We start from the raw sequence: 24,939 nt of genomic DNA on the forward strand, positions 1-24,939 counted from the left end.
TTTGCTTTATCTGTGAGCATACTGCAAAAGGACTGTAAGTTAATACATGGCTATCAGCCTACATGAAGGAGACACAGTATCTTCAGAGCACTGGGGAGTGCAGTTGTGTCATACTTGGCACAAGTAAAGCACGCTACTGTGGTGGTGTATATAGAAGGACAAAAGATGACTGAGGAGCTCTGAAATGAATGCAGGAAAACTGAGAATCCTTTAAAAACCAAAAGGACAGCCTCTGGGACTCCAATGGCCAGCAGTGCTTAGGAGGAAAACATCCAGTCAGGTACAATGACAGGAGAATAGTTGCTACTCCTGCTCCCTGAAATGAGGGAGTTGCATTGCCTTTTAATGATACTTTCAGAGCAGATGGAAATTAATTACATTTTTTTGAATTGAGTGGGTGAAAGAGAGTTATTTTACAGGTTCATTTTTAAATGTCCTAAGAAAAGTGCCCGACTTTCTGTGATGCCAAGACCTAGTTTTTCATGGACATCATGCACACGCCTGCCTGCCAGTGCCACAGCAGAGGTGGCAAGAGAATTGCAACTGTGGCCATTTCTAACTAGCAACACCTAGCCACAGGTGCCAGGACTCCTTAATACCCCAAATGGCTTCTGAAGTTTGGAAGAAGTACAAGATGTTAGTGTGTTGTTGCCCTGTCTCAGTCTATTTCATCCCAATGGGGTCAAGTCCTGTTACAGATTTCTACCTTCCCTGTTATTGGCTTGACTTTTGAATTTAAAAAAGGCAGTAATGAGAGGGAGCCAGAGATCTTGTTTCTTTTGGTTCTTTCACACCACAGTGTTAAATTTACCACAGCAACTGGTAGGAAAACTGGTATCAGGGGAGGAGCCATCCTGCTTAGGAATCTAGGGTCTTGTACTTCAGTGTATCAAGAAATAAGACTCATTTTCTTCTGATCCCTCACTTCACACAGAGGGCTTATACAAATGCTTACTTGAGTGGCTGTGGGAGCATTTTGTCCTTTAACCTGTCACACGATGCAAAATGATCACTTGTGAGGTAGTTCTTAGGCAAATTGAAAATAGACCGCTATTTCAATAAAATATTAAATAGACCACAGCAAAAAGCTGGGGGACAGGCCCTTGCTCCCTCTCACTTGCCCATATGTAAAAAAGCCAGATATGTGATAATAAGAGTGAGCTTTGTGTCAACAGATGTTTATGAATTTAGCTTCTAAACCCACAGGGAATGTTTGTGTGAATATTGTATAGACATCATCTCAATGTTGGGTTAATAGTTGGTTTGAAAAAATAAAATTGTTCTTTCCAGAGTGAAACAAGGGCTCATATTTGTGTTGCTTGTGCAGTAACTCCAGATGCTTATTAAGGGTTTAACACCCACTCTTTGTGTTGGGTTTAAACTCCCCCAGCAGAGGGAGGAGAGGGAAATTACTTTGCTGCAACCACACTGAGCAACTTGAGTTCATACACCTCAGCAACTTAAGTGACTACAAAGTCTGAAGTTCCTTGCTACTCTCTGGTAAAACTTGCAGCTATTTGGAGCCAGAATTTTTACTATTTGCAGTATTTCATTGCTCTTCATAGAATCCTTCTCCCCAAAATAATGTTTGTGCAAATCAATCATTTCACCCATATTCTAAATTTTTTTCAAGAACGCTTGAGGTATACACAGGATGAAACTTTTGAAGAAATCTATACCTGTCCTCTATCTTTGGCTTTAAATTGCATCTACACATGTGAGTGTCAGATAGTCGTGTCTCTAATGCTTTGTTCCATGCATACAGGTGCAGGTATTTCCATTTGTTGCATTGTACATGTAGTACTTAAAAAAAAAAAAAAATAAATAAATAAATATTTGTGGATTCAATGCAGTACTGCATGAGAGGGACCAGCTTCTTGCCTCTTGTAAATCAACAAAATCTTTTCCATAGTATGGTTAAAGCATGGGTTTATCTAGGGAGAGGATCAAACCGTAGATTCTACATCCCTCTATAACACTAGATACTGACTTGTCCTTAAGGCAGCTCTGCAAGATCTTTCCCGGAATCAGGTTTCTGGAGCTGGAGGAGAGGATCTGTGTTGCTGTACAGATTCAGCAAGTCTGTGCTTCTGTCTGTAGGCCTGTGTCATGCCCCTCAGGCCAGGATGCCCGCTAGTCACAGGGCATGCCTTCAAGTGGCAGGAACAGGGAAAGACCAGATCCCTCATCCAGATAGGGGCCTAAGAAATGTGGCATGTAATTAAAAATAAATCTCATTTTAAATGTTTTCCTTAGTAGTAGTTCTAACTTTGCCTTCACCCAACTTCCAAGTGTTACCATCGCTATGGAACTATGGTATTTCTCTGAGTTTTTAATTTTCCTTCTCTCTTTTGCAACTTCATTTTTACACCTCAAGGCCTGACATATACATCATTTTTCTGGATATTACATCATAAAGTTGAAAGAAAAGTGGTGATATTCTTTTCCCATTTTCAACCCTCAAGCAAACTCTGGTTGCTCTGCATTAGTTTCAGAATGACTTACCATTAAAACGTGTACATGGGGGGTTTTGTGCATTTGTTGTTTTCATTTTAGTCTGATCACTAGCCTTGTGTAGAGCCTCATTTCTTGTACGACATTTTTCCTTTTTCTCATTCAGCCCCACACAAGTAGGTGCAAGAGCTTTGATTTTCTGCAGTGTACAGCACCTGGAGGGCCCTTTCATATCTCTGTTCCATAATAGCTCTTTCTTTCACTCCACATTATCTGTTTTGTTCTCTACTTGTACAGAATTTCTTCTAGCACTCTATTACTTCTGTAATTCTCATATTTATTATAAACTCAGTTAAGTGTGATGGTTGCAGTTTGTGTGAGAGGTGAAGAAAGAAATTGAAATTGTGTTACCTAATAAACATGTCATGATAGCAAGTTTCTAATTCTAGTCCTTTGATTGTACATTTGCTTTTATAGAGTTAACTGGTGTGATAAAATAGAGGGGATGTTAAATTATCAAAACGAGGTTGTCAAGTACTGTGGCAAAACTGGCAGTTGCATCAAGATTTGATTTGGCAAGGCTTTGAATGCTCTCTGCTGTATTTTTCCGAATAGACAAACTGCTCAGTTCCTTGTAGTTGGACCTCAAACTTTGCATGCATTTTCATGTAGAGTTTGAAGCCTCATGTGTTTTCCAGTGTCTAAAATCCCACAGTTTCAGTTCATTTACACTGCAAGAAAAAACTCCATGAAAAAGCCTTAAGTTGGTAGTAGGCTGAAGAATGAGAAAAATGGTAATATGTTGAAACCTAATATTTCTAGTAATTTGCATGTGTCTGTCTCCACTTTAAGGTGTTAATGAGAAGTTAGTAATGTTAATGAGAAGTTAGTCTGTTTTTTTTCTTCTTCGGTAATGTGCAGTGATAATTATGCTCTTTTCAGGACAGGGTGTGGGCCAATGTGGGAAAGAGTTTAAACTGCCTTATTGCCATGGTGGACAGACTGCTTGAAAAAGACATCATCAGCAACGTTAAAGAGGGTGAAAATGACCCTTCAGCAGCAGATTGCAAGGTGTTGCATACAGGTGGTAAGCAACCTTTATTTAAAAGAAAAAATAAAAATCACTGACTAGAGTAAATAAAAATGGAAAAAGCCATAGAAAAGTGATACAGAGAAGAGTCAATAATATCTTTGGTGAGAGTGCTGATAGCAAGGTTTTGCACAGTTGTGGCCTTGAATGATGAAACGCTATTTATCAAGTTACAGCTCCATTGTGTGTTCAAACTTCTTGCCATGCTCAATTTGTTGTGCTACAATGAAAACCTTTGAAACCACAATGTTTTCCTTTGAAGGCTCATGTAGCTTAGCTTATTTTAGATTTTACTTAAATATACCATTTTGAGGAAAAAAAATTTGTAGTGTGTCTTACCCCATAGGGAACTCATAAGGAAAAGAGAACATTCTGTTTCAGTGTCATTCTCCTGTAAACCCTTCCACTTTTCTGAAGTGTTATATACTGATTTTTTGTTTTCTGATTTGCTAAAATTCATTTTTCCCTGAATGCAGTTGTCAATCTCTGTCAATATTGACAGCTAAATGGAGTGATTCCATGAGACGATTCGAAAAAAAACTGTCCACAGCAGGTTTTTGTCAAATTTTCTGATCTTCTCCTGTGGCTGCATTCCTTGTTGCTTTCTCTAAGCATAGATTAGATCTGCTTCATAAGTCTGACAAGACCTTCTGATGTGCAAGTACCCTTCTGATGTGCAAGTACGTTGCAACAAATGAAACAGTTCTGTAGTGATAATGGTGGTAGTCCAAATATAAGGAAATTGGAACCAACCCTTGTGCCACTCTTCAGTTAAACAAACAACCCCCACAAAACAACAAAGCCCCCACAACCACTTTGTTTTATAGAGCTTTGTATAATTTTGGAGCTTTTTTAATATAAATATTTTAAATTGTTTATTTTATCCATTATTTTCCTTTACATGTTCTTTTTTCCCCCTGCAGATTTTAATGGCATAACTTTAAAAACCTTGATATAAAAAATATTAGAACTCATTTGTAATTTCTTCCTTACATAATAAGAATTAAAACTATTTTTTTCAGCTGTATATCATTTGGGTAATACTAGTGAGTTTTGTGCAGCAGATTTTGATTGTAATATTGATTTTTAATGCAGCTACAACATCAGCATTTTTACTGGTGTAAGAGATTTATGCTGGCATCTTGGAATTCTTTTCGGTGCCATATATGTTGTACTTGGTTTTGTGTGAATAGTCCAGTGACCAGCATATTTCTTACCTGTTTGCTTCTCTGAGTTTTTGTCTACCAGGCAAGTATTCCCATAATGTTAGAGAGATAGCTGATATCATCTTTATTCTCTAGTGAAGACTTGCAGATGGAAAGTATTAACACGGCTTTTGACATTGTTTAGACCTTTTTCAGATAAGAAGGTACAAATATTCAACAGTGAGGTAGGTGTAGTTGGCAATTTGAGAGAATCTTTAGAAAGTGAACCCAGGCATACTGATTTTGATTAAAAGAACAAAATTGAATATTTATTATTATGTCTAACTCCCTTCTCTTCCCCCTGGTGCTAACAAGCTTCTCTGCTATTGTAGCAGAAATCCAGTATGTCTATTAGAAATGTTTTGCCAGTGAAATAGTGTAGTATGCTTTCACCCAAATGTCCCCCAGGTTACTGCAGTGCATTTGTGTGTGTATACATAGACATGTATCTACTGGTTTTTATCTGTATTCCATAGTTAGAGAACAAAAATTCATATTTCCCCTTCCCTCACCTGTCTAAAAAAAAGTAATGATTTAGGATAAATCTTTTTGGATGTCTTCTCACATGCTTAGCAACCTGAATGTTTACAGATTTTCCTTCACTCCCTTCAACCCCCTGAACATGTCTTCTGTTATCTGTATAAACCATGAAATGTATTTAAACAGTCCATTTGAGTCATCCACTGTGGTTATAAAACAATGTGCTCTTAGCTTTGATTCAGGCTCACACCCTACACAGGCAAATGAAATATTTGTTAGAGCTTTTAGCTCAGAAAGCTAAAAAAACTTAAAAGTTACTTCCTTTTAAGTACTATAATAAGCAGTCATCAAATAGAATGAAAGGAATCTCTTCCTAAGCGGTAATGGTAACTGTAATGGTTAGAAAATTACAGATGTGTTTCATTCAGCTGAGGAGTTGTTTTCTGGAGCTGACAGGCCAAGGACACAAAAAATATCAAGGTGTTATGACACTGGAATAAATTCTTCTTTTTCCCTCATTTCAGGGTCTTCCCTATTTCTCTTGAATCAGTACAAGTACCCTTCTGTGAGAGCAGTCAGTGCTTCTGTTATGCTGAGTGTTCTGCAACACCCCATCACATGGAAACTGCAGGAGATTTGTGGGGCAGATCACTTTGTTTTCATGTTCTACTTTCTGAGGAAGACATAATTTCCTAATGATGTTTTTATGAGTGTTGTGCAGTGCCGTTGACAGCTTATAGGACTTTCAAGGTCATGTAGAAATGGAGAAGTTTTAAAATTGCTTTATTTTATAGGACTAACTTAAAAGATGGAGCTTTCTGAAGAACCATCCAGGTGTGTACCAAAGTTGGTTGCCTAATGATTTTCAAAACCACTGCCTTCAGGGCCAGAATTTTTCATGCTTGACTTCTCTATGAGAGTGTGGGTTTATATGTTTATTTTTCTCTTCATCTCCCTCTGTGAAGTTTGACATGAAGCCCTGGGGGTGCACTGTGAAGCACCTACAGAGAGGTTGAGTTTCGAAATTTAGGGTTATAAAATCTGCCTTGATTCTGTTCCGTTTTATATTTGAAGCCTGGTTGTATGGGTTCATAGTTTTTCCTACATATAAAATCATACTGTGTTTACATCCATAGATACATTTCTAAAATTACAGAGTTTTATGCTACATATAATTCACAAACATTGCATATGAGAAAAGCTTGCCATATTTTAGGATTATATATTATACCACAATTTGAGCATCATGTATTTCATTATAACTGCAGATGTATGGGCACTGATAGATCTTTGAATCTGAAACTGCTTCAGTGATAGAGTTGATTCTAAGACAAGTTGAGCTGCTGTTTGGAAGGAAAAGGGGGAGTAGGCAGGGTTTTGACCAAAACACTGAAAAGTATGCCTTAAAGTATCGGATGAAATGTTTGCTTATGTTAGTGCACCTGACTCTTAATACAGATTTTTTTTCTAGCATATAGCAATGAAAATGATGTCAAGGAATGCACTCGTGTTCACTTTAGATGGTAGAAAATGTTATGACAAACATCTGATGCAATAGCATATTCCTATAACTATAGATGTTGTCATAACATATATTCACAGCTTCCTAAGGCAGGCTTATATTTGCAATCTCAGTGTTGACATTGTGATCTACTTTTTTTCCTAACATGCTTACATTTATTGTATGGAATCTTTGTAATCAGAAATATCGGTGGCACTTTTTTTCTTGTGCTTGCCTTTCAACATGAATTATACCTTCCTTAGCCTAACTTTTCATGCAGTCTGAACTTTGAGTGTATTAAGTCTGAATTTGAGTTATCAGTTACCAAGGTAACATGCTATGGTTTCATCAGTTGCAGGATTATGATTTCTCTGCAGGATAAATCAAGAAGAGTAGATGGATTTTAAAGGAGAGGGGGTTTTTTGTTGTTGTTCTTTTAACTCTAGGCTGGTTTGCCTTAGAGAACTACTTGACAACATTAAATTCTTTTTATTTTTGCCTTTTCATTTTCCATGGTAGTCAGAATGTGAAAGCCTGTCCTGCAGCATTAGAGGTGCCAGTGAAACACAGTAGTTTGCTCTTATACTTGCACAGATCTCCATGTTTAGCTGTGCTGCTAAAAGAGGCGGCTGTTCCCATTCACTCCTTGTACCACACCATCAGAACTATCACCCGACCATTCCTCCACTGGCTCTGTGTGAGTACTCCCTAATTTGCTACATATAAAATCCACCACAATATCTCAAAAAATGTAAGTTGGCATTGTGATTTCATCTGAAGTGAATTACAGGAATCACAAACTATGTTGCTGGGCAGATGAATTGGCCAAAGGCAACCTTCAGCGTAGATAGCAAAGAGCACCTGGGGAATGGTGCCATATTTCCTAGCAGGAATGAAGGAAAACATCTGTTCATAGCCACGTTGCTGCAGGTGTATGTGGGTTAATTTTTCCTGAATAATCTGATACGTGATGGAAACTCCAGAAGTCTCGATTAAACCTTTCTGTCTCTCATTGCCCTAGGAATGGGCGTTGCTTCCTGTCAGTGCTTCCCTCTCAGTGCAGTGCTGGTAGAAATGTGAAATAAAACTGTATTATGGTTTTGTATGCATCTTCAGAAGAAGAGCTTTCACTGTAAGTTATCATTTAGTCAAGAGGATGAAAAATTCTCCCTTGGTCTCTGTTCGCTTGAGTATCAGACATCATTTATTCTGAGAGAACAAAAACACTTCTGAGAAACTTTCTCTTCTCTTCTTTTTCCTCACATTTTTTTCCTGTTCTCTTAAGCTTGTCTTTGCATCAACTCTATTTCTGCACTTTTTTTTTTTTTTTCCCCTCTCACTTTTGTATCATCCTCCCCTTTTTGATAGGGTCCTTAACTGGGCTATGTGTAGCCCAGCATAGAAGACAACCCCTTCAGCAGTACTTTCTCTAAGTAGTTCAACTATTGACAGAAGCTTAAAAATGTATAAGGAAAAGGAAGACTATTTAACTGAATCAACAAACTATTTTTTAAAGAAGGCATCAGAATATTTAGTTGCAGGACACTTATAGAGCAAGGTTTATGCATTACTCCTGTTTTGAGTATATTAGATTTCCTTAGCTTTATGTCTGTTATTGCCATCACCTTCTTTTTCTGTTTTCATTGTGACAAAAGCTGCTGAAACACATATATGTATGATTAGATGGTTTCTGTTTTCACTATTAATCCACATGACGGTATAGAAAATCTCAGATGACTACAGTGGAATAATAAATGCCCAGTAATTCAAAATTTTTCTTCTGGACCCCCAAACTGTTCAAGGTAGACTATTATTATATTAACGCAGAAATACCAGGAGGACTTACACAGGTTTTTGGTGTTCCTGTGAGAAGTGCTGTAGAATTACGAGCATAAAAATCTCCTCCTTTTTCAAAGACATTAGCTCTCACACTAGAGTTAAACTGAGCTCCAAGAGACAAGTGGCAAGATGAAGAAGTAGGAATCTGACATTTCTATGATGCAAAGTTGAATATGTGTAGTCTACTAAGTCAGTTTTTAAACATCCCTTAAAAAAAAATCAGAAGAATGTTCTTGAGTAAATTTAGACTCTGTGGGTTAATTATTTCATACTGTTTGTGCTAGCTGTTTTTGAGGGGTTTATTACTGCTTTGTGTTGGTTGGTTTGTTTTACTTGCCCTTTTCCTTAAGACAGAGTCTGTCTAATGTTCAATTTGTGATATCAAAGCAACTCATTTACATTGTTTGACCTCTATTATTTCAATCCTATCATGGAATATTTGTATATTCAGGTAATAAGGGAATAAGTGTTTAGCTACAGTGAAATGTTAAGTTGTGGGTAGCTGCTGTTACATACATTACCATATGTTTGTAGGCCCCTCTGTTCCTTTAAGAGTATGACTTTATGCTTTATTCTGCTTTTACGTCCACGTTAATTTTTTAGCTTTATAGCATTTGAATTTCAAGGTGACTTGAAGCCATCAATGATTTCCACTGATTTTTAGGTAGTGCAGACAGCAGTGACAGAATTGACTTTTTTTCTCTGTTGCCAGGGCAAAATGAGATAGGAGTGCTATTCCAAAGCCTTAGGGCTTTTCCTCTTTGATTACCAGCACATTTTAATAAGCACGTCAACGGACCTGACTTTGAAAAGAGCAGGAGCTTGCTTTTCTGCCAAACTTTATCAAATTTGACATGCCGTTGACATACTGCAACTTGAATATTAGCATGTAGAAATTACTAGTTGAGTGCTAAGCAGGTCATTTGCCTGTGCAGGCATGTTGATTAAGAGAACATGGGACTGAAGGGTGTTTTCCAAAGGGCAAATCCTGTCATAAACTGAACTACCTCAACACTGTTAGCAATGGAAGTGGCATATTTGCTCAGCGTTTTGCTGCACGTACTCTTTTGTTTTAATCTTACACTAACTGCATAGTGGTGGTACTACTTCTTTTAACATCATTCTTCCATTTTCCATTTTAATATGTTTGGGTTTTGTGCTTGGTTTTAGTTCCCTTTCCAACAGCTGACCAGTACAATTTTTGGAATTTAGTTTCCTTGCTTCATCAGTAGGCTTTGACTTTGTTGTTTGGATGCTAGATATTCCAAATGGGACAGGCAACTTGTGTTTTAGCAACCTGACAGTTATCCTGTAGTCTCTTTGCTGCTTCTGTTCTTGCTACTAATGTCTTTTTTGAGATTGTTACTCATTCAGTTAATTCTTCAGTCTTTTTCAAAGGATTTTCCACTGTGTTGAGGATGCAGATCTTTCAATTTTAACTTTAAAAGAAACTTGACACCTGAAGTGTCAACATGTGTTTAAGTCCTTAAGTGTGTTAAACAGAAAAACAATAATTTGTACTCTTCCCCTCCCTAAGTGAATCTACAAAAATATCATCAGTCTGTAGGAGTGGAGGTCATGAGCAGTGGTTGGCTCCCTGCATCTTTACAGCAACGACTGATTCTGAGCTGACTGCTAGTTTTCTTATGAAGGAGGAATTATAGTGCATCGTGCACCTCTCTGCAAACCCTATTTGATGTGTAAGCAGTAGTTTGTAACCAAGCAGCATCCTCAAATATCAATAATGTTGTGTCAGATTAGATCAGAATAATCTAAACCTGAATCTAGACCAGGATTTTAAAGCTCCCTTTAAAAAGAATATATCTTTATTATTATTATTAATATTCCATATCTATCCCTTGCATGCAAGACAGTTTTATTTTCCAAATTCTACTGAATTTACTTGTAAGCTCCAAAACACAATGCTTTTTTTTTTTTGTTTCATAAACTTCAGTTTCAGAGTGCTTCTCAGTTTGAAGGAGCAACTTAAAAGCTTCAGTATTTGCTATAAGTGCTTCTGATGGGTATTTGGAGCTTTGAGCATTGTTAATGAAGGACCCTGATTTATATTCTTTCCGGAGTATTTGCAACAGGGTATCCTGCATAACAAGTGACATACGGTGATTTTTACAGACCAAAGACTGAGCAGCCATATAGATTTTTTTTCTTAGAGTTGTCTTTTACAAGACCTCAGTCTCTGATACACCTTTTATTTTGGTCTTAACACGTTAACTTTGCTTTAAAATAAAAGGATAAATATGAGAATATACTGGTCCATTCATAAATATTGTTTTCAAGAAACAATGTAATCTCTCTCTTACATTTGCTAACTAGCTCCACCTTCTGGGGATTGGACAGCCTTTACTAATTGTGAATCAGAATTTTCAGTGTGAGCAAGTAGATGATTGTTATGGATAACTTAATCACATGAGGGTATAGTTTTATCTTCTTTCCTTTTGGCAAGTACAATTTATTTATATTCTATAATAAAATAATTTATCTTTCCTCAGTCATTAGGGTAAGGTTTCATAAAAAAATTACAATTTTTATTATTTTCAACAAAGCAAAATACATGTGTAAGTAAAACTCTGTATTCTTTGGGACATTAAGTACTCAGTAGGATTTATTTTTAAAGTCTTTAGCATGAATGTCCTTTAATGAAAAAAAGACCTTGAGAATTTTGAATCTTTGAATTCCTTCTCAATGCAATTATTACTGAAAAAAATTTGCTTACATTAGTAAGTTAGTATTCCAATCATGTAGCCTCCTCCAAAAAATCCTTGTGAGAAAGTGATCTTGAAGCTACTACAAGGTATGTGCAAAATACTTTTGGAAAATCATAATAGAAGGTAGTTATCAGTTGTTTACCGCCAACCTGGAAGGCTGCATGAAGTAGAATTCACTTACATTTGTTCTGGGTCCAGTATTATTCAATATTTTCATTACTGACTTGGCTTATGAAATATGGATGATGCTTATAAAATTTGCAGATGCTTAAAGCTAGGAGAGGCATTAAGCACTACAGGAGCAGGATTAGAATGGATCTGGATAATATGGAGCACTGAAATATTAGGATACAGTTCAGTAAGGACAAGTACAAAGTTATGTTCCTGAAGAAGCAGAAATACACAGTGCACATTGATTGATTAAGTGGCAGCCCAGTAGAAACAGGTCTAAGTGTTATGTGACTTGTGGCCAGTGTGTGACCCCCTCTTTTATGAAAAAGATTGTCAGTAAAGATCTTTAGCCCTATCCATATAACTTGAAATTGTAATAGTAGGTTCACAAAGTGTTTCTAGTTCTGGAAATTCAGCTTTTTCTCTTTTGCCCTGGCTGTCAGTATACTTGCAAGATCCGTGGTTATGTCTGTAGCCAGCTCTGCTTTCCCATGCAAGTGGAACAGATTATCTATTAGTTGTACCTTTAGGTCTACTTCAGTGTGGCCATGTATGATCTTTTTCATTATTTGCTCAAGTCAGAGCAGACAACGAACTCTTCTTATCACATAGAGCCCTGTTCACTGGTTCAGTATGCATTACATCTTTTGATCTCAGTCAGCTGCAGTTGCTTTTGTTGGCATTTATTTATTGATTAATAAATTACTATAATTTAAGTGTTGAAAGGGGAGTTTAGATTGTCTGGTTTGTCTAGTCTGACTTCCAGTATGTCACACCTTGTTGTTTACCGTATTTCTAAATTTGACCGTGTCTCACAGCAGCCTCTGGCTGTTGGTTGTTCTTTTGCTTTTATTCCCTAGAATAAACATCCCTGTTAGTACTTGTTATTTTCTCCTCATGAAGAGGGGAAATCAAGTTGCTGCTCAGCCTTTTTCATAGGCTTAAGGAGATTAAACTCTAAATCTTGGTAGCTCTTCTCTGCAAGCTCTCAGGTTTTTTCAGCAATCTCTTTAAAATGCGTACACCAGACCTTGGCACGCAGTGTATCAGTACTTTCTTAGTCAGTGGCATGTATAAAATCACCTCTTTTTTGCTGGAACATGGAATGGGAGATGGCTTATGTTCGGTTTTGTTCACAATGGCTCTAACTTCATAACTGCTGTTTTCCAGGAAACAGTTCTTCAGTCTGTATTACTCACCCTTAAATATGTATGACTCTGTTAAAACATGGGTTGTCTGACCACAAAAACATTATTGACAAAGGAACCCAAGTTGTCTTCTGTGACTGCTCTGTCCTTGTTCCTATTTCCTCTTTCCTGTACCTTATTTTTTTGCAGTTTCTCCTGGCTTTCAAAGTTCTCTCCAGTCTTCTTGGCTACAGTTTTATTCATTTACATATTTTTTCTGGAGCATAGCCAAATTGACTTTGCAACAGGCAGCTATGTCTTCCTGCCTAAAGAACTTCTTCAGTACTAATGAGTCTTTCATTGGCCTCACACAAAATGTTACCTGAAACAATGTGCTGTTATCTTCCACCTAATTACAATTTAAATGGAACAGATTTTAATTATCTTTGATTCTTAATTACACTAATCTACAGAAAATATGAGTCAGTGATGGATTGTATTAAGTCAGTTATACTCCCTATTTTTGTATAGATTCCTCTGGAGTGTTGATTTCTCTTTCATTTTAAACTATAACAATGAAACTGAGATGTAGATTCTGAAGGAGGGTGATTTTTTTTTTTTTTATTTTATTATTATTTTCTCAAATTAGAGAGGTAGGCAAAACAACACACAAGTACAATGCAGGTCTGACTATTAAATCCTGAAAAAATCAGGAACAGCTTGGGTAATTGGGCAAGTTTGAGTAAACTGTTCTGATTTTCCTCCATTTCTACTGATCATTTCATTTGTAATGGATTAAGGAGTCGCATTTTTCAAGCATTTCACTAACTTGTTTTTTTCTGATATTCCTAGCATATATTTTAGCAGAGCAAAACATATTACAAAATAGTTCTAAATCTCTCTGCTCAAAGTAGCTAAAAAAATAATGAGTTCAATATGTCTAAATATTTAAAGAGAGACACATGGAGAGAAGCTAAAAAGAAAAAGAAATGTGTTCTGAAGGTTAGTATTTTTTCAGCTTATGCATAAACAGGCAGTCACTTTCCAAATATATATTTTTCTTCTATTTTGCCTTCTAACACCCACTTTTTCTTAAATATAGGCTCTTTCCCCTTTTATTTTTTTATGGTACTTCATTTGTTTAGATAGCATATTGTGACTGCTGGAAAGAGCAGGAGACCTTCATCACCACTGTATTCATCTTGTGCTAAGTGGGTATGCACATGTATCCCTGTATGCTCTGTCTATGACCCTTTCATGAAAGTTTTAGAGAGAAATTAGGTCTGTTAAAGTCATGGTTTCAGGATATAGTTGGATTCAGGCCAAGGATTTAGCCCCAGTCTCAGCAGTAAACTGGAGTCCTACCTCTAAGCGTATTCTCCAGTGGCTTTTGCTGTACCACAATGGTTAGGATAGAGCTTCAGGGTCATTTTAAAGTGTAGGACAATCTCCAGAGCCACTGCAGCCCTCTCTTCATTCTGAAAAGGATTTTCACTGCAAGTTTTCTGCTTTGGAACAGATGATCTGTCTTGTTCTAGGTGACTGGTATGAACAGCTTTATCCCCTGGTGATTACGCTGAAGGACTGCATGGGAGAGGTGGTGACCAGGGCGAAGCAATCGATGGCGTTTGTTCTGCTCCAGGAACTTGCCTGTGGTTTGCCACAATGTTTGATGCTGACCCTGAGAAGAGACATCGTCTTTAGTCAAGCAGTAGGTTGTCTTGTGTCACTTAGCTCCTACTGTTGCTATAAATAAGGGTTCTATTCATGCCAGTGTTTGTGGTTTGTGGGTTTTTTTTCTTCTTTTTCCAGTTTAACACAACTTTTTCATATATTTTTCATTACGTTCACATAAATATTTTATAACATGATGAAGAAATTAATAACAAATGGAAATCCATAGTAACTATATCACTGAGTTGGAGAATTAGGTCCGCAATGGATTAGAAAATGTTACCTAGACTTCTCTTTGTACAAAGAAGGATCCATAAAGCTATTTTTAGTCTTCCTAAATTATATGGCAGTATCTTCACCCGTAGGTGAAGTTCTCAAGTCTAGCCTTGAATATTCCTTGCTGCTATTCAAGCTAGGTATTTTTCTTCTTTGGTCACCTTGGAAATGACGAAAAATTATTTGTTTTCGGTCTGTAGCAGTATACTGTTTGAAGACTATCAACATGTCTCTTCTCAGACTTGTTTTCTCTTGGTAAATAACTGAAGTTCTTTTGATCTTATCCTGTAGATCATGTTTTCCAGATAGATTTTCCCCTAAACGATTTATCTAATTTCTCCCTTAAGTTATATATTTTTCCTAACATAATTAAGAAGTTAGGGCGCAACTGCCAAGCAGATTCAGTTGTATTAGTTGCCTAACTGCTTTCAAATCCATCATAATTCACAGCCTTAAATGTCTGTAGCCTGCCAACTGAGGTTCTGGTGTCACTTATGTCAGTGTAAATAGCATGCAACCCCACAAAACAAATGAAGCTTATCTAATGTAAAATAAGGGAATATTTCACTGCTTTTTACACAAAAAAAACCCGCCCCAATAATATATTAATATGAAATTATGTGTGTAGTCACTAAACAGAAATATCTGTGCTGTTTTCTCAAATATCTAAATATTACTTCTGTTGCGTATAGTGATAGAAAGCCTCATTTTAACTATGTTATAACACTACATGTGTTAATTTCACATTTTTTCATTGTCTTTACAGCTTGCTGGTTTGGTCTGTGGGTTTATAATAAAACTGCACACAAGTTTACATGATCAAGGATTTTTACAACAGCTTCATACAGTTGGATTGCTTGTGCAATATGAAGGACTCCTTAGTACGTATAGTAAGTATTGTTCTTGGACAAAGTTCCTTATGCATCCAGACCAGGAGTTTACTCAGGAGGTTCTTATTTCAGCCTCTGTTCTCCTTCCAGTAATTTGTTTTAGGAGATGGTAGGCTTCCATATAATATAGCACAGTTGAAGTCATTGGTACTGTGTTGTCAATTCTGCATCAAAAATTACTCATATATGTTATTCTCAATTCCTCTGAGAACACTAGTTGCTAATTATTCCACGCAGAGTGCTGAAATTAATTATCTTAAATACAGGAGACTCCTTCCTCAGTACAGCTGGTGGAACTTTTGGTTTTAATAAAAACTGTCTTCATTTGTATAGGCATTTGGCCTGACCCAAAATAGCAGGTTTATAAAGCTAACCCAGACAGCAGACTTAAACAGTTACTGACTCTATGAGCCTCTGCTCTGATCACACCAGTATTGGCGATGTGAATATAGCTTGAAAACTGTTTAATTCCTAGCTGTTACAGATGCCATCATTTGATAGGTATTAAAAAAGGACATTTGGAGGAACAAACAGCCGTATGCATTTCAAAACACTTTGAACTAGATGTATTGGAATCCTTTCCCAAATTAGAGATTTTGACCAAAGTAGAGGCATTTAGCATTTGTGCAGCTCTGTAATGCACAGACAATTGCAGATCCTTACTTGGAGATTGCTGTCAGGCTCACTTTTGCACAATACGCATTGTTGTTGTTCTCAAAACCTTTGTCCTTCATCAGCAGGAGAGTCTTTAAAAACACTTTCAGAATAGACAAAAATGGCTTTTCTGAGGTTGTTCTATGCACATATAGAGCAGGCTGATTTTCAGCAGTGCTTCATACTCGTAGTTATCATTTAGGCCACAGAGAATTGTCAGCAGTTCTAAAAATCAGTCTTCTTTTATGTAGGTTACTTTAATGTGGGTTTCAGGCTATGATTTTTAGATGCACAGACTGGAAAATATAATCCCCATATTGCTTTACTATAACCTATTCAGTGACTGATCTGTCTACCCTGTTAAATGCCTCTGTAATCTTTCCATATAGGTGAAGAAGCAGGGATGCTAGAAGACATGGCTGTGGGAATTTCAGATTTGCAGAAAGTAATGTTTAAAGTCATTGAAGCCAAATCAGAAGATTTTTTGCCTATTATAACTGGAAGGCGGTAAGAACTTTGTTTTCTGGAGCATATAGCATGTAGTTTTAATCTGTAGCACATGAAAAAACAGCTAATGGTTTTCTTGTTGCTGAATTCTATTATATGGAACGTGCAGTAGTTTTGCTTTTCATGAGGTGAATGGAGATGTAATGAGGTAATAGGGATTTGTAAACCTAGTAGTAATATGGGCTCTGGGTTACTTTCCTGATGAAAAGCTAGTAGTTCCAATTATTAATACAAATTAATCAAAATCCTGTCTGGGTTGTGCAGGGTTTCTGTTGCATTTTTCATATATATATATATATATATATATATATATATACATACAGTGAATCAAAAACAAGTGACAAAGTCAATATTTACAAAAGTGGCCTCTAACTGAAGAAACCTTGGTTCTCAGGTGCCCAGCACTTGTATTTCAGTGTGACAAATGAAATTGCATTTCTAAGATTTAGGCCTTAATTGTCTTAAGATGGAAACTGAAAAACTCGGATGCCAAAATTTAGTGGTCACTTTTGAAAAATGAAGCCTATCTTAGTTGCTGAAGATCACACAGGATATACGCAACCTCAGAAATTCTTGCATAAAGCCACTAATATGTTATGCATCTGCCATGGTTTAACCCCAGCTGGCAACTAAGCACCACAGAGCTGCCCACTCATTCCCCCCACCCAGTGGGATGGGAGAGAGAATCAGGGAGGAAAAAAACCCTAAAACTCTTAGGCTGAGATAAAGGCAGTTTAATAGGACAGAAAAAAATTGAAATAATAGTAATAATAAAAGAATTAGGATATATGAAACAAGTGATGCACAGTGCAATTGCTTACCACTCACTGACTGATACCCAGCCAGTACTCAAGCAGCGGCCCCCGGCCAGCTTTGCCCCTAGTTTATATACTAGGCATGATGTCATATGGTATGGAATATCCCTTTGGCCAGTTTGGGTCAGCTGTCCTGGCTGTGTCCCCTCCCAGCTTCTTGTGCCCCTCCAGCCTTCTCTCTGGCAGGGCATGAGAAGCTGAAAAGTCCTTGACTTTAGTATAAATAGTACTTAGCAACAACTAAAAACATCCGTGTGTTACCAACCTTATTCTCATACTAAATCTAAAACACAGCAGTATACCAGCTACTAGGGAGGAAATTAACTCTATCCCAGCTGAAACCAGGACAGAATCTCACATAAGCACTGCTGAATATCAGGACATAAACTGAAATACTTCATTAATTATGGCTATAAGAGGGTTAACAAGATTGTTACACAGGAGGAATGTGTTTTTCATCTTCATTATTATTCTAGTCTAGAGGCTCCAAATGTTTTTACTTTTGCAGAAATCACTTCCGTAATAGTATCATTATTCTTAAGATGACTGTAAATTAAATTCAGCTAAAAGCAGCAACTTGTAAAAAAGATATGTTTCCTCCGAAGGGGGCTTTCACCACTGATGTACTTAATTATTCTGGATGATTCGCTCTCATCCTATGGACCTTCCGAGAAAGGATTGAAATAAATAGCAGGAAGGCTGGAGTATGATAGGCAACACATCAGGTATAATTAAGAATAATTATGGTGTGTAGATGAAACAGAAGAACCACATCTTTGTAAATCGCAGCAGTCAAAAATCTTGAAAAATCCAGCAGCTACGTTTGCTGGCTTGCTGCCATTTCTGTGGTACACTGAAGTGTCACACTAGGAGGTCCTGGATTTGAAAGACACTTGAGCTTTAAGCTGCCTTAGGCATACTGGATTGATTGAGCAGTCAGTCTTTAGGAAGAAGAGTTACTGCCTGTGATTGTTGTACTGTACTTACTGGCAGGTATTCACTAGATGGAATCAGTGTCAGACCAAAAAAAAATAAATCTTTGAGGCTTGTGTGGAGGAGACCCATTCCTGTTAGAGCTGTGATGAGACAGCTCCTATCAGACAGCACTGGAAGTCAACCATGAAAAGAGATGACAGTGGAAAACTTGGTTATTTTCTATATAATGTTTTAAAACCTCAGAATTCTTAGATCATTTTGGGTTGTTACATCATGTGGCTCAATAAAATTAGACTAAGAGACTGTAGAAATACAAGACAGAAAATTAAGCTAAAAATTCTTATCTTGCAGACACTCAGAGTTTTCACTTGTAATTGTTTTTCTAGGGAAGTGCTTCAGACTGAGATTCTAGGTACACAAACAAATCAATCCGAAGAGCGCGGCATTGGCTAGCAGTGCGTTAACCTGCTGATGTGGGTGGCTGACCCCGACCATGTGGGTGAAGTGAGGTTCTGTTCAGGCACTCAGGTTCTTTTATCATAGGAAAAAGTAGTTAACACTTACTTTTACAAAAATCTTTGATGGAATGTATTTGATTGTGCACATGAACTTTGAGGCATCACAGGGTTGGTACCATGTTTTCAATGAATCCCACAATCGGACTAGCATTTACAGCCACATTGAAGTGATCTGAAATGTTGCCACTTAGCTGAAAGAAGAGCTGGGTAAAGCACCTCCCGGCTGAGATGCAGTAACTGACCATGTATGCATTTTTTTTCCCATTGCAAAGTAAAGCAAAGGTGCATGTAAATGACTTGTTTTGTTTTTGTTGCAATGAACTAAGAGCATGTAATTTCAGCCAACTGCAAGTAGCTACAGGGTCCGTGGCCTGCAGCTGCTTGGGGGTAATTTTTAGAAGCCTTCTAACAGGACTGCAAATGTTTGTTTATCTTCCTATGTGATGATGATAACAAGTATTAGAAAATAAGGCAAATAAAATCAAAGAAAGGGATACTCTTAAGCAGTCCTGGTTTAGTGAAACCATTTATATTTAAATATTTAATACCTAAAGCTATACAATTAATTCTGAAAGAGGTGTTCATTTATTATTTACTCTCTTAAACATGCTCGATTTCTCCACCCTACCTTCCTGAAATATCATTAAACGTTAAAAATTAGGTACTGATTTTTCCTTCTCATTGGAAAATATAGTAGCCATCTTATCCATCTCATGCCAAAATCACCTGGTATTTCTGCACTGAGTCTAGCCATAAAAGAGAGAAACCACATGGTAATAAAATTTACTGCTGTATTACTGTTTCTTATTTAAGTAGAAGCATAGGACCTGTAAGAATTTTGGTAAATTAATGTCAGACAAGTCCTCCAGATTCCAATACTTTGAATTATTTTCTTCCCCCTGTACCCTCTCACCACACAATTCAGTACCATTCCTGGGATTTTTATACGCAGCTTGATAGCCTTTTCCTTACATGATCAGAAGCTTTTTTTTTCATTGCACAGTTGTTTACAGATTTTTAAATTACCAAGGATTATCTCTGAGATTCCAAAAAATGTTTTGAAAAAGATTTTTTAAAAAATGGATAAGGGGAAGCTCACAAAGGGAACTGATGTTAATTTGTCATGCCTAAAGGTCAGCATTTCTCAGTGTTCTTTCACACAATGAAAGATCTGTAGTGATTTTGGGGATATGAAATGTAGCAAGGCATTTCACTTCAGTAGCGTATGCTCTTCGAATTAGACTAAACCAACATTTCTTCTCAACCTCATGAAAGCACTCCATCACAGAAAAATCTTCTGGTAGCACTTGACAGCAACTAGTAGTGCTCACATGCAGGCTGAGAATGAATGCTGCTATGCAAAGATCATTTGTACAGAGTTCTTTACTGTCATCCTTGCTAACTCTCTAGTTCCTTCACATGGGTGAATTAATTAAACAAAACATAAACCAAATAGACTCATCTGACTCATCTGGGGAGTAGAACTATTTCTTGGTTTTAATTTTTTTTTTTTTTTTCCCCTCTGAGATGTGTATTCTCCATTCAAAACCGATATACTTCCCCCCAGTAGGGAACATCTAGCATTTATTCACAGAGTACATGCTAGTTCCAGCCCATACCAAAGCATATGCAGTTGCCCCAGCTGAATGTAGTTAGATTTCAGTCACAAGTCTGTACTGGATTCATTTTATTTTGTTCTCAGATATATGGGCAGGATAGAGGTTCAAACATGACCACTAGCTCTTCTAAGTTGAAGCTGTTTATCCAAGCGCACCCAGTCTGAGATAGTGTCACTGATCCCTCCAGCTTGCCAAGGACGTCAGAGCTACTGCAGAAACTGGCCTTTCTGTTCAAGGTTTTTTGCCTTTTCTCCCCTAATTTCTACACATGGATAATCCAGATTGTATTTTAATTCTTTAGCAAGCACATGATTGATTAAAATAAGGGTTGGAGGGACTTCATAATAGATTAGTTTAATAGGTGCAAACAGTTTTCCATCTGAAGTTTACATGCAGAAGTTGTGTGACTTTCCTAGCCCTGGTAGGACATAGATCCTTCATCCCTCCTGTTGTAATACCCTTCCTTCTTGGTGGTATACCAAATGTGCTTTTCAGGAGAGAAAATTCCAGTCTTTGTTAACAGTTGGCTCTCTGATTAAAATGCCAATTTCTGGGAAGAAGTGGATTCACTTCTAGTCTGTTCCTTTTTTATTAGACTGATTGCTGTAATAACAGAAAGCAAACTAGCAAAAACTAGATGAACAGCATTCCATTGTTTCTGTTTTGGGATCATGTATCAGTCCTCAAGTGTGAAATTCAACTTGAGAGTTCCACATGGTTAGAACTTGGACTGGCAGCCAAAGTAATGTTTTTCATAAAGCCAGACCAAACACAAACAAACCAGAACTGCTATATATCATATCCCTTCTAAAATAGGATTTATATTTGTGTAATGAGTCTTCAATTAATATCTTCACAGAGTCAGTTTTGTGGTGGTGCTTCCTATTCCCAGAGACAAAATCCTGCCACTGAAGAAAACGGGAATTTTGCTTTGGATTTTTGTGAAAGGTTTTTGCTCATATTATATTTAGAGTGGATACAGGATCAAGTTGTGACTTCTGAAATGAAGTTGCTTTTGTAACTCAGCAAGATGCATTTTAGGAGTTGAAGTGTTCTCATTGATATTTTGGTAGCAGAAAACTTTTTTACTGCTTTCATCTTTACTCATATTTTCACTTCAGTAAAGTTGCACTTGAGTTAAGAGTGTATAATTATGTATACCTGCCTTCTTCCATATAGCTTGGTTATCCTTTTAAAACAAGCAAGTTGAATTGTCACATTCTATGGTTCAATACAATTAAGGGGAAAAGGGGAAACTGATTTAGAAATCTTATGTGTTCTCCATAGTTTTAGGAAGGTTGCAATTTCAAGCTAGCCAGTCAATATTCCCATCCTTATTCTTCTTTGTATTTTTCCTAGTGAACATTATGTTATAGAGGTCCAGCTTCCAGAAAAGATGTTTGAGTTGCTGCCACAAGAGATTAAAGAAGGAAAGCTACTTCGCATGTATCCAGTGCTCTTTAATGTTGGAATCAATGAACAGCAAACACTTGCAGAGAGGTAAGAAAAAATCATGTTTCATTTTCTGTCCAAGTATGCTAGTACAGGATATCTCTCAGGATTAAAAATAAATCTTTTTCGTTATTTGCTTTTGGACCATCTCACATTGATTTGGTGTGTATTTTTAAAAGTATTAAAGGACATACACAATCTATGAAGCAATGCAAAATAATGAAAAAGTCCAAGTGAAGATACGACCATATGCAGGACTTCATTTCACACAGTCAACACCAAGTTTCCCTTGGATACAGATATAAAATGGATTTCTACTTCACAGATGTAGAAGTTTGTTCATACAGTATTTTGGCCTTCTCAAACATGATTTTGAAAAATTGAAATTCTTATTATCTTAAAGATGGGGTTGAAGGTGATGGACAAGTCATAAGCTAGAAAGAGATCATTTTTCTCAGCTTTTTAGGGCTTTTTCCAGGGTTGAGGAATGGTAGTTAATAACAAGGAATATGTTAGTAATATGTTTATAGAGACATGAAGGCTGATGTTAAAGTTCTGATGTGTTAATATTACTTCTCTGAAAAGATTGCTGGAAATTAATTAAGTAGTACAATAATAGTCAAAATTTCACCAACCTACTAATTTTCTCTTTCAAGAGAAGGATATCTGTTGGTCATTTTAAATTACCAAGTTTGTGCAATGCTAAAACTGTGAGCCAGACATCAACAATAAGACAGCTACATTTTTTTTACTTTTTTATTAGTTTTATTAACAGAGCATCCAAGAGACATAGTACCTATGTTTAGATTGTATTCACTACAAACTCAAAAGCAAAAATGTAGCTGGAGAGATAGAGGGAGACAGTGAACAACCGTTAACCTGGACAATAGGCAAGCACAACAGGAGATTCACATCCCGTTCTTTGTAGACAGCAGAGTAGAAGCAGTCTTTAAAGGAAGAGTTTGAAGGAATGCCATCAGGTAGCTTTGTGATTGTTTATGGGAGATTTCTTGGAGTTGTGAGTAAAACTGACATTTTACTGGTGAAAGAGTTGAGTAGTTGGTTAGAGGACTTGAAACATTCTTGAAAACAAAAATAACTTATTGATGCCACGAAGAAGGGAAAAAGTGATGCTATGTGAGGAATGACATGGCCAAAGTAATAGCATACAAAACTGTACAAGATCAGTCATGACCATTGTGACTAAGACATACCACATTTTTCAAAATCAGGAAAAAGTGATATGCAATAATCAAGAATCAAGTTCATGAGAGCTTACATGGGTGGAATAGGCAGGAAGGACTATATGTTACAAATGTCCTGAAGAAAGATTTGGCAAGATTTAGAAACAGCCTGGATATATGGGGACTTGTAGAAGAATCAGCATGAAAAAATGTCTAGCTTGCAGATAGAGTGGTAGTGTTGTTCACAGTGGTGGTTTTACATTGTGCACAAAGAAAGCCATGAATGAAAAATTAATATCTGTGTATCTATAAACATAGATATATCTGTATCTATTATAGATAATATCTGTATCTATCAAGCAAATCAAGTTGTATTATTACATACAGAAATAGCTTTTCTGCATACACTTACAGGTGTAAACATTAGACTTAATTCAAAATATTGCTTAACTCCTAAAGCTGAACTTTTGTCTTTGAGGTTGGAAACACTGCACATGCTTTTTGGTAAAAAATATTTTTTTGTGTGGGAAAACTAATATGAGAATAGAAGTAATTTTGTGATAAATTTCTAGAAAATGTTGCTTTATTAGATGCAAACATCTCTTCTTTCAATTAAGCACAGTTAAGAATATATCTAATTTAAAAGAAGTATTCTCATGTGACAGTGCAGCAATGGCTACCGAGGAAGTAGCAGAGTCTTTCACCTCTTTGGCCCATTTAAATATTTGGTTCCCTTCTTCATGATCTAGCAGTACATTTGGTATTTTCTGATTTGTGACCTCTTTTCTCTACTTCAATTTCTCACTTACCTGTCCATGCCTTCCTTTTTGTAATCCTCCATTTCTTTTTCCATCTTCCTTTTCTTTGTTTCAAGGCTATTCTAAACATGAGTCACAAAAAGTTGGCTCTAACTGCCCAAGGGGTATTCCTGTCTTTACATTCATGTCTCTCATAGCAGAGATACCAGGAGATTTATGTATTTTTTTAGCCTGTGTGAAACTTGGCTCTTGTAGAAATTTTGGTCTCAAAAATATATTTGCCAATATAGCTATAGTCAGTTCATGGATAAGCGTAATGGCATCCCGATGTTGTCTGGGTTTTCTGTGAGATGCAGGATAACGAGGATTTGGGTGATGTCTTCCCAGCAGGCTTGACTGCTGCAAGAAACCCTGGAAAGTGCTCCTGAGCCAGCTGCAGCACTGTAGTGTGCCTGCTGAGGTCTGTGTACTGCAGCAAGCTTAAACACAGACGACTGAAGCCAGCTAGCCTGAGGGTCATATCTCTGTGAAGCTTAATGGTGAAATCACTGCTCAACAGCAGAGAAATGGTTCTCTCATTAGTTTCAGATACAAAAAACCAACATAACTAACAGTTCAGGAGCACTGTAGGGCAGAAAGGGCCCAGAGAAGTAATCAGTTTGACTATCTATAGCAAATATTCTCAGACCAGAATAGAAATTAGTTCTTCAGAAGGTTTTCCACCTGACACTTGCATCTCTTCCATCTTGTGTGGCTTCAGCATTGTCCAGCTCTGGTAGAAATGAATATACCTAAGCAACAGCAGCAGTAAGAGCTGTAGGAGTCGGTGTTTTCAGCCTGTGGTGCCATTTGAATTTCTCACAAAGAGCCCTTGCTTTTATTCAGGATTTGTGAAGGGAAAAAGAATGTGCGATTTATTGAGTGTTTGCCTGTAAGTGGAATACTTTGTCCACAGGTTTTTGGAGGAATTATTAGTGAGTGATGACCTTGTTCCCAAATATTAGTTCTAAAGCACATGAGAGATTAGCAACTGTATATTTGACAAAATCTAGTACATTCAACA

At 36.9% G+C, this 24,939-nt stretch overlaps 1 protein-coding gene across 5 annotated transcripts in view; it reads left to right on the top strand.

The window, feature by feature from the left end:
- INPP4B (inositol polyphosphate-4-phosphatase type II B) overlaps window positions 1-24,939 on the top strand; it is a 342,715-nt gene that overhangs the window by 274,970 nt on the left and 42,806 nt on the right. For all 5 annotated transcript variants that reach the window (XM_042796878.1, XM_042796879.1, XM_042796880.1 and 2 more), the window contains 5 exons: window positions 3,397-3,541; window positions 14,132-14,304; window positions 15,310-15,433; window positions 16,477-16,594; window positions 21,842-21,982. In XM_042796878.1, coding sequence (XP_042652812.1) covers window positions 3,397-3,541; window positions 14,132-14,304; window positions 15,310-15,433; window positions 16,477-16,594; window positions 21,842-21,982 — 701 coding nt within the window. The remainder of the gene's footprint in view (window positions 1-3,396; window positions 3,542-14,131; window positions 14,305-15,309; window positions 15,434-16,476; window positions 16,595-21,841; window positions 21,983-24,939) is intronic.

Source organism: Tyto alba, unplaced genomic scaffold (genome assembly GCF_018691265.1).
Source record: "Tyto alba isolate M040663 unplaced genomic scaffold, T.alba_DEE_v4.0 Super-Scaffold_23, whole genome shotgun sequence".
Lineage (NCBI taxonomy): Eukaryota > Metazoa > Chordata > Aves > Strigiformes > Tytonidae > Tyto > Tyto alba.